At 51.2% G+C, this 15,183-nt stretch overlaps 1 protein-coding gene across 2 annotated transcripts in view; it reads right to left on the bottom strand.

Annotated features, from left to right (window-relative positions):
• Nucleotides 1–6: 6 nt before the first annotated feature.
• Nucleotides 7–15,183, bottom strand: part of ralgapa2 (Ral GTPase activating protein catalytic subunit alpha 2) — a 69,739-nt gene continuing 54,562 nt past the window's right edge. For both annotated transcript variants that reach the window (XM_084482500.1, XM_084482501.1), the window contains 9 exons: nt 14,852–14,920; nt 14,271–14,408; nt 10,784–10,967; nt 7,906–8,764; nt 7,160–7,231; nt 6,003–6,126; nt 5,434–5,589; nt 2,119–2,277; nt 7–515 (listed from right to left, as the gene is read on the bottom strand). In XM_084482500.1, the coding sequence (XP_084338626.1) occupies nt 270–515; nt 2,119–2,277; nt 5,434–5,589; nt 6,003–6,126; nt 7,160–7,231; nt 7,906–8,764; nt 10,784–10,967; nt 14,271–14,408; nt 14,852–14,920 (2,007 nt within the window). In that variant the 3' untranslated portion in view covers nt 7–269. The remainder of the gene's footprint in view (nt 516–2,118; nt 2,278–5,433; nt 5,590–6,002; nt 6,127–7,159; nt 7,232–7,905; nt 8,765–10,783; nt 10,968–14,270; nt 14,409–14,851; nt 14,921–15,183) is intronic.

Genomic DNA, 15,183 nt, shown 5'->3' with positions numbered 1-15,183 from the left:
AGCCGTGCACCCTGGCCTACATGATACGCCGGCCACATGTCTAGAGATTGGTCGCACCACAACGTGTGTGACAGTGTCCAATCGGGAGGCCAAATGTATTTATATTATATATATATATAGATATATATAAATATATCAAACTTTTTAAACAATAGTCATTTTTTTACTTCTTGCAATAATGGCAGATTTCTAAACCTAAAATGAAGATGCTACAAAACAATGCAAAAAAAGTGTGAAATCAGAACAGCCACATGGACAGAGTCACTGAGCTAGGGTGGCAGAGGGTCCAAACGGCCCCCGCAGGACCCCTCATATCCCCCCCCAACGCGCTCTAGCCAGAGGCCCCGCAAGCCACACGGCGGGACGCCCCGGGACGCAGAAGGATACAAGCTCTGGTAGAGAGTCAGCCTGGACTTGACAGCCCTGCTGGCATTGATACAGGTGGCCCGCACCACGCTGGGCAGCAGAGCGCCAGTCACAATGGCGCCGTTGAACAGGGGTCCGAAGAAAGGAACCTGTGATGCGAGGAGGAAAGAGAGAGAAAGAGGAAGAGATTAAAAAAAAACACACAACTGCAGATGATGAGACGCACCCCTTTTTTTTTTTTTATTCAAATAGGAAGAATAAAATAGTGGAGGATGTTCCCCCAATCAAAACCTGAGAATTGATCCGACTTTTAATTTGGTCAGCGTGCATAATTGCAGACTTAAGTCCACTTACAAGCGGGCAGGGTTGATTAAAAATCTGATTCCGAGGCACCGTTCCTCCATCTGTTTTCGGGGCCAGGGTTCAAGTTGAAATTGGATTTTGCCTAACTTTGCATGACAACCACACATATCTAATGTGAATCAATGGCGGGTAAATGAAATTAAAATGACAATCAATATGAGACAATGCTCTCATATTGAACTAGTGCACAAACACAATGGAGAAATATGCATTTTAGCGGCAGCGTGTGTGTGTGTTTGTGTCCGCACACGCGTCTGTTGCTTGGTACTGGAGGGGGGGCCCTTAATAAGAGAAGCTGAATGGTCGTTGACCTGGAAGTGGACATGAATGTCAAAGTCCCTCAGATTGGCCCCGCTGTCTCCTCCAAGCAGGAGTTCCCTCATTATGCACCGACACGATCCAGTCCACGCAACAAATATCTGAACCAATGAAAACCAAATCTTAAACCCTTTTCTAAAATAAATAAAAACTTGCGTGCGTGACGTCATTCAGGTTACACACGACAACCTGGGCTGGCAGGTAAGGGCAGCAGGCGAGGCTGTCCCGTGCCCTGGCTCTCATTCTGCCTTGTGCCACGCCAGAGCCCTGCTTTACCCAACCCTGCTCCGCCTTCAGACGCGAGGCTGGAGCCATTGTTCAGACTGACCCCACAAAGATAATCCCCCAGAGGACACTGAGCACAGAGCGGTTCCCTATTGTCTTCTGGAGGTTTTTGCATGCGACTCGATCATCTCTTAAATCCGATGCAAGGCGAAGGACGTGGTCGAGGACAAAATGACCTCTGCAGCACTGATTGACACCCGAGGTTCTTCCAGAGAAAAACACTAACCAAGAGCCCAGAGAACCTAGAGTCCGGACAGGGTTCTCTGAATGCATGTAAAGGATGGACGCTAGGCAGAAATGTAGAAGTGGGGTGTAGAGTGGGGGGGGGGTAGTGATGCCATCCCCTCTTAGATAAAGGCATCGCAGTGTTTTTCCGGGAAGACCAGCGATGCGGCGAATGCGTTACTCTAGAGTGGTGGAGATGAAAGCCAGATGAATCAGGGACATAAGCAGTGCTGAGAGCACATGCCCACAGTGAGGGTAATAACAGGCTGCACGAGTGCGGTGAACTAAGAGGATGCTTCTGCAAGACCGCAACCAGGCGACCAGCCGGAATCTACCGGCCAACAATGACCGCCATTGTTCTGCGTGTAAAAGTGTCGATTTCATTAGTCATCTATTGTATGAATAAAGAATATAGATGAAATATAAATGCAAAAAGAAAATGACATTAATAAATGACAATTTTGAAATTAATAACAAACAGAACTGTGTGGCCGACTGATTTCACACTAATTTCTCAAATGTCCCGTGATTTGTTGTGTAGGTGGACTCGTGGGAACCTACCTGGGGCTTCTTCATGATTTGGATGAAGAACATGTGGTTCTTCATGGGGTAGACGACGATCAGCACGTCGCCAAAGTCAGTGGGGATGATGCCGCGCCGGTAGTCCCTGGTGTGCTCCGACCACACGATGTGCACCTCGTCGTTCCCCAGGTGTCTCAGCTGTAACACACACACACACACACACACACACACACACACACACACACACACACACACACACAAAGATGTACTTTTAAGAAGAAAACAACCGATAGGATGGAATCAAACACCACAATGTGAGTGATAACACAGAATTCCCCCGTTACAACCTGATGGAAACCACAGAGTTGTTAAGAGCAGCAGGGAGGGGTCACTATGGAGACGTACACTGTAGCCTGTACCAGGAACATAAACCCTTCCGAGCATGCTTAGCCATTGTCGTGTTCTTAATACAAAAGGTAAGATGACAGATGTTGGAGCAGGGCGGATTTTCCCTCCCTATTCAATCACAAAGGTAGTTTGAATAAAATAGTCTTAATATGCAATATATCCATAGTTCGGACGTATTTGAGCTCCTTTTAAGCTTTTTCATTACAAATTCAAATTATGGACCCCCCCCCAAAAAAGCAGCAAAATTGACCATTTAAAAAAAAATAATAATTTAAATCCAATTAACTTTCCCCATATGACATCAAATTGCCTCCAATTTCCACTCTATTCACACACACACACACACACACACACACACACACACACACACACACACACACACACACACACACACACACACACACTTTAGGGCAGACAGGAAATTGACTGTTGTGGGTTTGAAATGGGCAAACCCGTTCCCACCCCCTCCTCTGGGCCAAACAAATGCATGTAAACAGCTAAATTATATTATGTGAAGAGTACGGGCGGCTAACTAGCAAGAGGTCCAGCTATTCCCACTCTATCAGTCCATCCCTATCTTGCGGTACTATGCAGAGGGCCTCCACTTGGAGAGAAAAACATCTGCCAATGTACTGTGGGCCTAATGAGCCATTAAGAAAACATGCCCTCGCCACCAAAAATGCAATTAGCACATTCTATTATAAGCCCTTAATTATGGTAATACGGTAATGTTAAACAAATCCACGGCATGTTGATTACGCTGGCGCTTGCCGGTTCAGTTTGTCTGTCTGCAGATAAGCAGGTCTCGGGCAGGTCAGGCGACGGGGCGATTTGACGGAAAATGTTGAATATGCATCCGCGGCAGCCAATCAACCTGGGGGTGCTAATTGTAGTTAGCGTATTAGCATTTGGATGGCATGAATCGCGGGGTTAATGAGGATGCTTGTGCTTTCGTCACTAGCTTTCGTGGACAATCTATTCATGCGCCGCCGCGCGAGACTTTCCTATAAAATATGACCCGAGTTAAAGGCTCTTGTCCAATTAGCCCTTTTTGACCTCGCGCCCAGCGAGCGGGTCTCTCTCTCTCCCGCTCACACACACACAAAGGGGGACCCAGAGGTCTCCGGAGCACAAGTTCTTCCTTATAAAAACACAGTGGAGCCAGTTAAGCCCCGGCGCCTGAGGGTGGGGAGGGTGGTCGCCAACGCACCACACACACACACACACACACACACACACACACACACACACACACACACACACACACACACACACACACACACACACACACACACACACACACACACACACACAGGGCCTGACCCCCACCCTACAGGTCCCTCTTTAACCACATTACCGCAGCAGCTGTTCCAGGGCCCATCTCTCTGCTAAAGCCTACAATTGGATTGAGGAATGCATGTTTTTTTTTGTTCTTCTCCATTTCTCTATTCTTTCGGCTTTTACTTGGGGGGAGGCCCCCCCCACCCCCTCCCCCCATCTTTTTTTCTTTTGCACTCTCGGTCCAAGCAGATGAAAGCCTCCCCGACCCAGCTACTGATTTTCCAGTGGCCTGGCGTGTAGCTGCTGGACCCACAGCTGTATTTGAACACTGACAGGAAAACTTCCTGCCTTGACACAAGATTAAGCCTCTTTTTCATCCCTATTCCACCCCTGCTTTCTGGGTCTTAAGCCCGCGTGCATGCATGGTGCCTGCCTGCCAATTTGCTTTCGGGGCCCGCGGCGAGTGCTGGGATCTGTGCAAAGAAGGCAGGAGCAATTATAGCGGCTCCCGGTCAAATGAGTGGAAGCGGCCCGGCGGCACACTTCAGCCCGGGTCCGCCAGCGCCTCCCTCCGGCCACTCACAATCGAATCTCCCCTCTCGGCTAACTAATTTCCACGGGTGACGAGCACAGGTCCAGTATGGGGTCTTCGGAAGGAGCAGGAGGGGTTGTTTTTGAAGAGGGCGGATCAGGGGGGGGGATGTGTCGTCTTGTCTGCGGGTGTCAGATTGGGATGAGGGGGGGGCGGTGGGGGCTATATGAGGGCGAGGTTGATGAATTTCCTGGCGCTACAGGGTGCTGTATGAGAAGATTGGAGGCACGGGCAGGGGCCTCGCGGCTCATTTCTCCGTGCTAACTGCCTCCGGTGCAGCGTGACTCAGAAGCCCAGCGCAACGCCCAATCGATCGCCCCCGCCGCGCCGCCAGGAATCGGATAAAAGGATCCTGCCGGTATCCGGGGCCGGCGCCTGCCCTTGCAGGGGGAGCTAATGTCTGAATCCGGGCCCTGGTCACAGCGCACAGGGGAGGGGGGGCCAGGGGCTAGCGGAATCACAGTCATTACCGCAGCGGCACATGGCCTCTCTTTACTCACGCGCATGCTACCTTTTCCACTCCTCATGCCTGCGCCGGCCAGGGCTACTAATCAATGCCCGCACTCTGGAGTCACACCTCCCGAACACAGTTTAACACGGAGCACAGGGCTGCGGCGACATGCTGCCCCGGCCGAGGCAGGGCTGAGCAGCCATTTCTTTGCATTCGACCGCCTCCCCCCCACACCCCCTGACATACCCCCCCGCACCCCCGCCGCAGCCGGAGAAAAGCGCTTAATTTAGATAACACACAGCGAGCACCACAGCAATGCCGGCAATTTCAGTGGCATCATTCTGATAGTCTAGAGTATCCATCTAGCATCCGGGTGAAAATAAACATGGGATGATAACAGTATAATACTGCATACACTTAGAGGTGAAGACTTATCTTTGTCTGCAATAATTAAAACTCGTAGCGTATAATGTGACGGTAATTAGGGCAGGATAACGACCAGGATGGCTAAAAACACACCGATAAACACCTCTAAACAAACAGATAAATAGTGGCTATTTCGATTGTGATTCCCACTGCGCTGATGGTCGGCGGTGGTGGTGCCGCGGCAACAGTGCTGTACCTTCTTGGTGAGGCAGTCCTCCGAGTCGGAGGGCATGCGCGTGGACACGTGGAAGATGGCTTCCACGTTGGAGGTAGCGTAGTAGGGTGCTGTGAGGCCCGTGCTGCCGTTCCTCTGGAGACCGCCCATGAAGCCGCAGTGGGTGGCCAGGTCCACCTGGAGACACGCGCACAGATCTGAGGTCAACGTGTGTGATAGCATGTCTGTCTGTCTGTCTGTCTGTGTGTAAATTGTGGATTAGTTGGAGATTGAGTCAGTGATTTTAGCGACATTGAAGAAATGAATCACATTTAATGATAAAAGATTACGCCAGTTTTGGTGGAAATAACCAGATATCGATAATAAAACACAAGTATTTTTATTCTGTTTTTCCGTTTGAGAAGCAGTCAATAGAGGAATTCATCAGGGAAACATTGATGTTCATTTAAAATGAGGTAGAAAAACGATAAACGTTAGCTGCAAATCGTAAAAAAACAACCATTGAGACAAGGACACTCCACTAGAAAACCGTAATCAATGTCTAGTCTTTTAAGATAGTAGAGAAGTATTTGCACATATTTATATATTACCTCCCATCCCAGTCCAGACACAAAGTCCTCATAGGCCCGACTGCCTGCACTGTTGGACAAGATGGAGCACTTGTCCTCCTGCCCTTCTCCGATGTAGAAAACAGCGATCTTGTGCGTCTCCCGACTGTAGAAACGAACGACAACCGGAAATGTAAACAAAACAACTAAACGCATGACAGGAAGTCATAGTCCAACACAAATGGAACACTTAATGCTGACATGCTCTGAACCTAAAGCCCTGCACCTTAATCACTTTTATCCTGTGAAGTTTGTACTTTTTTTACCCCCAGAACTAATGTCCCTTTAAATAAATAAAAGAATGACAAATAAATAAAAACACCATTTATTTATTCATTTATTTATTTGAGCCCAAGCTAAATTCTATCCCAGCGAATACACCGTTGCCATGGCGGTGAGCGTTGCTGTGGCTAAATTGGGGGGCATTTTGAATACTTGGACACAGGTTGCTATGAGCCAGTCAGGTATGACCATCTGGGAGAGGCAGGCTAAATCCTGAGAGCATTCTTTAATAAGTCCCTCTCATTAGCAGAGAGGAGTGCCCATTGATTGCACTGAGAGAGAGAGAGAGAGAGAGAGAGAGAGAGAGAGAGAGAGAGAGAGAGAGAGAGAGAGAGAGAGAGAGAGAGCGAGCGCGCGCTTGGAAAGCAAAATGTAGTAGAGACAGGAGGATCGTATGAAAGAGAAAGGAGATAGAATATACAATGGATATTCAGTAGATGGATGATTCAGTGGTGGGGGGAAGGATCAGTGTTGTTCTGAGGCTGTGATCGGCGTGCGTGCATGTGTGCGTGTGTGTGTGCGTGCGTGCGTGCGTGCGTGCGACAATAAGAGAAGGCAGAGGAGTGTGCAGGGATACTGAAAGAGGCAACAGTGCAGTTGAGGACACACAACTGCTGCATGGAAACACTGAACACTTGTAGCCTGACCCTCAGAGAGGCTTCAGTCCTCTGCTTTAATGGTGGCTGACAGTACATAAATGGACAACAAGGAAAACTACCAGGCATAGCAATTTGACTTATTATAACTAGAGCTACTTATTACTTAAGTTTGTATATTTAAAAAGCATTCCCGTAGTCTCACATCATTTGCAAAATTTTGTACAGACAAAAAGTATCAATGGCCAGAATAATTCTTACCACTGCCTGGAATCCAAGTTCTTCAACTCCCTCAAGAGCTTGGAGTTTTTCTTCAGCAGATGGAAACTTTTCCTGCAAACAAGGAGAACGACAAATGGTTTAGGGCAAACACACCTCCGGCGTAACCCTAATGCACTGTGACAGCAACGAACCGTGACGCAGCCGCCAGACTTTGGCGGGGCGAAAAAGAGAAGAGTAGGTAGCCTCCAGACGCCCCACTCCACGATTCTCTATGCTCTCTGAGATAAACAAAGTGCAGGCCCAGGTGTCAAGAGCAATCTCCTCGCGGCCCGCTACGCGCCACACCTTCGCCATTAAGAGGTGTGAGCTTTTAATTTACGGAGCACGGCGCTCTGAGGAAGTGACACGCCGCGGTGGACCTAAGTGAAAACAGCTGGGCACTTTTCACCCCGCCGAGAAGAGATTAACAGACTTCAGACTCTGGCGGGCTTTTAACAGCTTTTCTTTTCTCCCCCTTCACAGGGGGCTTTAGTAACGAGTCCACAGCTGGGTCACTTTGACAATGAGGGCAGAGAGACGGAGCGAGAGGGAGAGATACAAAAGTAATATTAATAGACGAGATTCAGGCCGGGCGTTAAAGTAATCAGTGTTTGCCGAGTTACTCTGGCGGATATGGAGAAAGCTTATTTTTCCGGATCTTTTCTTCCACAGCCCTGTTCAAACCGCCCTTGCTCCCGGGCCACGCGTCTCACTGCGCTGAGGTGTGGGGGGGGTCGGCTGTTTACCTGCGGTCCCAGGAGTTCATGCCCAGGTCGTTGAGCAGAAGCCGGCAGAAGTAGAACGGCGCCTTGGGCTCCTGGCGGACGGGCTCCTTCTGGCCGGCCGCCCGCACGCTGACGTCGGCGTCCCACCGCCTCACCTGCTCCTCCTCCTGGGCCGTCTGCCGCAGGACGGCCTCCAGGATGGCCGCTTCCTGCTCCAGGTTCATGCCGCAGGGCGAGGGCGCCGGCTGGTTGAGCCTGAGCTGCGTGTGGGGCAGCACCTCGGGGCTGCTGTGGCCCAGCTCCTCCAGGAGCCGGTCCAGGATGTCCACCCCCTCCTCGTCCTCCTCCTCCTCCTCCCGCTCCTCGCAGCAGCCGAACAAGGCCGAGTCCGTGACGGAGCAGCGGCCGGGCTCCGGGTGGGCCTTGGTCGGAGAGGAGGGCGGCTGCCTTTTCCGCGGCGGGGGGAAGACCCCCGCGTCTGCCGGGCCCTCCTGCTGCTCCTCCTCCTCCTCCTCGTCCGTGCGGTACAGCACGGCGCCGTCCCACGAGTACTTGCCCGAGATGTCGCGCACGATGACGCGCACCTGGGCGGAGGGGCGGGGGGGCGGCCGGCCGGCCGGGGCGGGGGGCTCGGCGGGGATCTGCAGGTAGGACACCAGCGTGCTGTCGTTGAAGACGAACAGCTGCAGGTTGGGGCTCTTGAACACCTCCGAGGAGAGCTCCGACGACTCCACGAAGGGGTTGTCGTGGTTCTCGCTCACCAGGCTGTGCAGCAGGGCGGGCCCGCCGCTCAGCGGGTGGTGGCCCAGGTGGTTGACCAGGTGCGTCATCACCATGCGCGCCGTCAGCGGGATCAGCTCCATGTTGCGCCGCTTCTTCTCTGGATGAGGAGAATAGAGTAGAAATGGTTAGGGCGGGCCGGGGGGGGGGGGGGGGGGGGGGGTGGGTTTGCGACGTGGAAACCGTCGCATTACGGATCCGATACACCCGCAAACCAGGCTCGCCTTGAGGCCCCCGCTAGCGCCACGAGCGTCGATCCACTCCCGCACACGGAGGCGTTTTGTTCTGTGTGTGTGTTCATGTATAGACACGCCGTGTGTGTGCGCGCCGTGTCGGTGTGCGCCGTCCCGAAACCAAGTCCCATTTTGTAAAATCTCTGAATGGGGGGTATTTCATTACTTTTTGTCACACCACGCCACGGCCAACACACCTCTAAGTAGGTAGCATCTAGTCATGGGCGACAACTTTGAAAAGCCCATTGAGCCTCCTGACAATGGGGCTAGACCGGCCCGCTGCTAATGAGACCCACTCTTTGCAGGCCTCCTGAATAGGACAGTACTTAGGGGGACTTGTTAATGTAAATGCACAGGTTTCACTCCCAGGAGAAAGGCATGCTGTGCTTTATACAGCACAGGGACGGGGAGGGTGAAATAAAACAAGAAGATGTGCTGTCCGCATTGTGACACCGGTATCAATACCATCATCCCCCATCAAAGTGCACAAAGCTCTTTGGAAAGTGGCCTCAAGCTGCATTAGAGATGCAGCGCTCCCTTTGATGTGACTTGATCAATATGTGGGCAAGGCAGGGAAGGGATGCATATAACCAGGTCGGTGCACTTTGGTTTACCCTTTTGATAGTGTTGTGTTGTCTCTGGCGAGATACCGCGAGGCTCTCAGCTCCCCCGGGAGAAACGAGCGAGCGCGGCGGGATTTTATTTCTCCTCCGCACAAATGCAGAGGGCTACCGTCCTCGCATTGTGTCACTGGTCGTGTGCACTTCCATGGTGGGCTGCAGGGAAGGTTAGGGCCATGTATGGAAGCCCTGAAAGGGATATATATATATATGTGCACTTTGATGGGGGATGATGGTATTGATACCGATATAGATATATATAGATATATATATATATATATATGCACAGTACATCTCTATTAAGAAATATAAGTTTGTGCGAGTGTACGGCTAGGGGCTGCGCCCATATGATGACGCCCGTAAGTGATTCATAGGTTTTCACTGTACTCTCTTTCCTGGGATTTCTGTATGTTCTCTTGAATCTCACCGGAACCCTAATGACTCTCAAGGAGACCCACTTCAGCCACGTAAGGAATTGTGCTGTTCCACCGTGGTGAATTCCTCCATGACTTTGTTGAAAAAAAGTCTGAATGACTTTTTTTTGATTGCCAATTCATCATGGAGGCATTCTTTTTCATATTGCCTTTCAGGGCCTCCCTAGACATGTGTGACGGGCAAAGGAAATACATTGGCTAATGGAATCCCAAGGTCAGAAAAAAAAAAATCACATCATTAATATATATATATATATATATATATATATATAAATATAAACTCTATAATGGGTCCTCTCTCCGGGGCTGAGCATTAGCTGGGGCCCTGATGGTCGAGTTCCTTTTCAGACTTTTAATAAGATAGACATTTAATGGAGAGCCTCCAAATGGACGGGCCACTTAGAGGTTACATCTCCCTCTAATATCTTTTTGGAGATTTGTTCAGATAGATTTACCTCTGGGGCCTGTGACCAGCGGGCCACCCGGACAGGAGGTACACCCACCCCCCCCCCCACCCCCATAGGCACGTGACGCTCTAAGCGCGTCGCTCCGTTTGAACTGTGCTCCGGCCGCTGGGGTGCGGGGCCACAGCGTCCACGACGTGGAGACACGGTGGACGCGCGTGGGAGAATACGGTATTCTAGCCACCATGGTTCTCTCCCCACTCCGGCCTGGGGCAAACTGTGGGGCGGACTCTCTACCAAACACTGTCAGTCAGTCATGATGAGTGGACGGGTGGGTGGGTGGACGGGTGGGTAGGTGGACGGGTGGGTGGACGGGTGGAAGGGTGGGTGGACGGGTGGGTGGGTGGACGGGTGGGTGGGCCTCTTACCCTCGGCCACGGTGAGCAGGCTGCCGAAGTCGGCGGTGTTGTTGTGGGCGTGCGGGGGCTCGGTGCTCTTGACCTGGCCCAGCAGCAGGAAGGGCTCGTAGTCGGTGGAGAGGTCCGACAGGCTGAGCAGGTAGTGGCTCTGCTGCGTGTGCAGGTTGGACCCCGACACACAGCAGTGCAGCACCTGAGGAGACACAATGGACCAGAGAGAGAGACAACGGAACGGTTGTCGGGTAACAACGAAAAAAAACAACAAACAACAAAAGCGCCGACAGACTCAGAGCGGCAGACGAAGGTCGAGAGATATCCGGTATAGCCGCGGTGCCGGCGGCGACGGCGTTGGGCTGACGTGGGCACCTTGCCACGGGAACACGCCAATTAAAAATCCTTTCAGCGTCTTTGCCCGGCGCACACCTGTTTGCACGGGTGCCGAGGGAACACCGGCAACACTCCTCCCACGCGGGCAGCGCTGACACTGCACGCACGTAGGCGGGGAGGGGATATGAACGCCACTGATCAGATTGGGCCGTCTCTGACATGATGTATATTGCGCTGCGGCGGACGCCCGTATCTCACAAGAAACAACAACAGAAACAGGGAGTATATGCAGTCCGTGACGTCCTGAGCCAGTGGAGTAGGGCGCGGAGGGAAGGGGGAGGGGGCTGGTGCGTTTAGAGACCGACAGAGAGATAGACAGAGAGAGATATGGAGAGACACAGAGACAGAGAGCCAGACAGAGAGAGCTAGAGAGGGATAGACATATAGACAGAGACAGAGAGAGAGAGAGAGAGAAAGAGAAAAAAAGAGAGAGCGAGACAGAGAGAAACACAGAGACAGAGGGACACACAGATAAAGAGACACAGAGACACAGAGAGACACAGACAGAGAGATAGATAGAGAGACACAGAGACAGAGAGAGACACAGAGACAGAGACAGGGAGAGACACAGAGACAGAGACAGAGAGAGGGGAGAGGCTCTTTATTGCTGCTAATCCATTTCTCCTGTGATGTGCGAGCGTATCGATCTGCATAACAGATGGCGCCGTGTCCGTTGGCCGGCCAGATAAGGCGCACTGGGCCAGTTGATTACAGCCATCGGACAGGTTTACACTGTTTGATTTAATTAAGACTTTATCGTTGTTCTTAGTTCCACCACATGCCTGCTCCGCCACACAAACACACACACACACGAACAGAGTAACACAAACAGACACACACCTATATAAATTGCAATCTGTTCAGGGGCTGAGAAGTATCTGTGTGTGTGTGTGTGTGTGTGTGTGTGCGTGTGCGTGTACGTGCATGTGTGTGTGTGGCAAGGTGCTTAAGATGGGGTTTGCGTGAAAGCCTGCATATGCCACGGCCTCTCTCATTGAGGAGACCAACTTAGTGGAAGCCATGCAAAATAATCCCATTCAAGACAGACACGTTCATTTGGCTGACACACACACACACACACACACACACACACACACACACACACACACACACACACACACACACACACACACACACACACACACACACACACACACACACACACACACACACACACACACGACGGCTGGGCATGTGCAACAGTATTGTATTGTGCGGGGCAATGCAGACAGTATGTGGATGAATTCTTCCATGGGAGCTGCCGACTGCATTTGGGGAGGGATTAGAAGGTTGATACTGAAAAGAGCCGAGCCAAACAGCTGTCGCGGCAAAGCTCCCGAAGAGCCGGCTCTGAGGAGAGCTGGAGGGAGGGTGAGAGAGGGAGAGAGGGAGAGAGGGAGAGAGAGAGAGAGAGAGAGAGAAAGAGAGAAAGAGAGATGTAGAGATAGAGAGAGAGGCTATACCCAAGGCTGTGCTTGACAACTAAGTGGCTAAACCTCACATAGCAACAGTTCCTGGAAGGTAATACACAGTGGAACAAACATGCTGTAGTTAAAGGGGGCACATGTGTAAAGATGGATGTGCTGAGGCACACACATCAAATATTAAAGAGCAAAGCAAATTAAGTCACACACACACACACACACACACACACACCCGCCAGCATGCTATTTTTCACAGGCATGCATGCGTGTACACAAGCCAGCACACACACACACGCACACGCACACACACACACACACACACACACACAAAGGGCATAGGGGATGCAGCTGGTTGCTGTGGCAGGCGAGTGGAGCAGATGGAGAAGCTTGAGTGGAACTCCAGCGAACCAATAGGGTCCAAAGCAATCTTGGCATTTTACAGCAAGCTGCCTCATGCTGTTATAGTCAGTAAACACACATAAAACACACACACAACCCCGCGTACACACACAAAAACAAAAGCTCACATGAGCACAGAATCCCACACATAGATCAACAAGCATGGATACATTCACAAAATTGTCAAGAAATTGTGGATGTTTGGAATCTCCCACAATCTCACAATTGTGAGTGGAGAAAGAGATCGCCACTACTTTGGCCGTTGAAAAGTAAGAAGATACTTTCTATATAAAATATAGACAATGAATAAAAGTGAGAAAATATATCTTAAAAAACTAGCAGAAAAGATGAAAGCACATTAGCATTATAATTAGCACATCAAACACTGGTCCCTGCCACATTCAGACATTGCGAAGGCCATTGCCAACAACGACTAGCCTACACATGTGGACATGGTTGATATTCCGCTGCACGCTTTCTACTCGGGTGACACTTTCACACCTCCTCACCCCTTGCATAATATATTATTTCCAATTAAAACCAGAGGGGTCAAGTCTATTGTATGCGCCATTGGACAACTAATCACGCTAATAGTGCTTTCTTTTTTTCCTCTCCCCTCTTTCCTTTTTTCCATAGCAGCTGCAGTTGCTCCCATATTAAGACATATTCAATTCAAATCTCCAGGACAAGCATTTATAGCCTCTGCTTATCAAGTCGACAAAGGACTCTGTTTGAATAATTTGACCATTTCTTATCGGGGGGGGTGACATCCCCAACAAAGGTCCGCCGTTGACCGCATCTGCCCGGGCAGGCGCCGGCGCATAATGGCTCATTCATCTCCAGAGCGCTCTTCCTCGCGGCCGGGGCCGTAAAGCAAGACGTTAAAAGGAAGTGACAGCGCAAACGCCAGGGGAAGGCGGGAGCGATTCAATAAGCAAACACACACAAACACCACACCGCAACACAACAAGCTAATAAACATCGGCGGTAGATGTGTGGCGGCGCCGGCGTCGTCTAAAGAGAATGCAGGACACAGAGCTAGCCTGGGCCGCTAGCGACAGGCTAGTGTTTGAATGATCCATGGCTGGGAGGGGGTGGGGGGGGGTGGAGCATGACACTAAACTGTGATGTATTCATGGGGGTCACCGCGTCTGTGGGGTTGGGGCGGGGGACCAATTTTTCTGACAAGCTCTTATGGGCTTTTTTGGGGTCAAAGTTGAGGCGGTGGTTGAACCGCTGTGTGCGACGCTGGCGGCCCGAGGGGAGGACGGCCCCACCCTACCCACCCTGTAGATGTAGTCGAGCAGCGGGGCCTTGTGGGAGGCCGGGTCGTCCAGCACGGGCATGGTGATGGGCTCCAGCAGCAGGCCCAGGGGCACGGCCATGCACCAGTCCAACAGGCAGAGCAGCAGGGACACCATCAGCTGGGGAGAGGGGCGGAGGAAGGAGAACCCCGGTCAGGTTGTGGTTGGTCGGGGCATGAGACGGGATAAGGGGAGGTGGAGGGGTGATGGAGAGCAACAAACTCACAAATAAGAAGAGGCATTTGTGCTATAAGTGTGACAAGGAATAATGAACTTATATGCACTCCATAAAAACGATGCACTTGACAGGATAAGCAACACGTCGGGTTCAATAAACAGGAATGGAGATGTACTAACTCGGTGAAAGCCACCCCAGGAGAGACCCACATAAAGAGACAGGGGAACGTGTCACAATAAGCGGCGGTGCAAGTGAGCAAGGGCTCGCCATAAATTGAGCCACTCTGGCAGAGGAATTCCTCCGCAAATGCACCGGCACACCTTGAAAGAGCAAGGTCCCTTAGATCTCAGCCATTTCACGCTCCCTTCCAGTCCCCACAATGTACCTTTTTGTCCGCCTCCACCGCAGAGTGCTCCGCGCTCGGCAACAGAAAGGCTATTGTGGCCACAAAGATCTGTGTGCGGGAGGGGTGGGGGGGGGGGGGGAACAAAAGAGAGAGAGAGAAAGATACGCACATGATCACACACACTGGGATTCTTGGCGCCGCTACCTGTGTGTGTGTGTGTGTGTGTGTGAGAGCCCGTGTGTTTTTTAGGGTGGCTACATGGAAATGGAAAATGAGGCGGGTAACATGCTTGCACAATTGAATTTGAAGAATTTGTGTTATTTAAGGCGGTCTTCCATTTGATATGTGTGTATCAAGTGTGCAGGTGTTAT

This window comes from Micromesistius poutassou (genome assembly GCF_964030765.1).
Source record: "Micromesistius poutassou genome assembly, chromosome: 17".
In the NCBI taxonomy this organism is placed as follows: Eukaryota; Metazoa; Chordata; class Actinopteri; order Gadiformes; family Gadidae; genus Micromesistius; species Micromesistius poutassou.
This window is presented reverse-complemented; position numbering and strand designations above follow the sequence as displayed.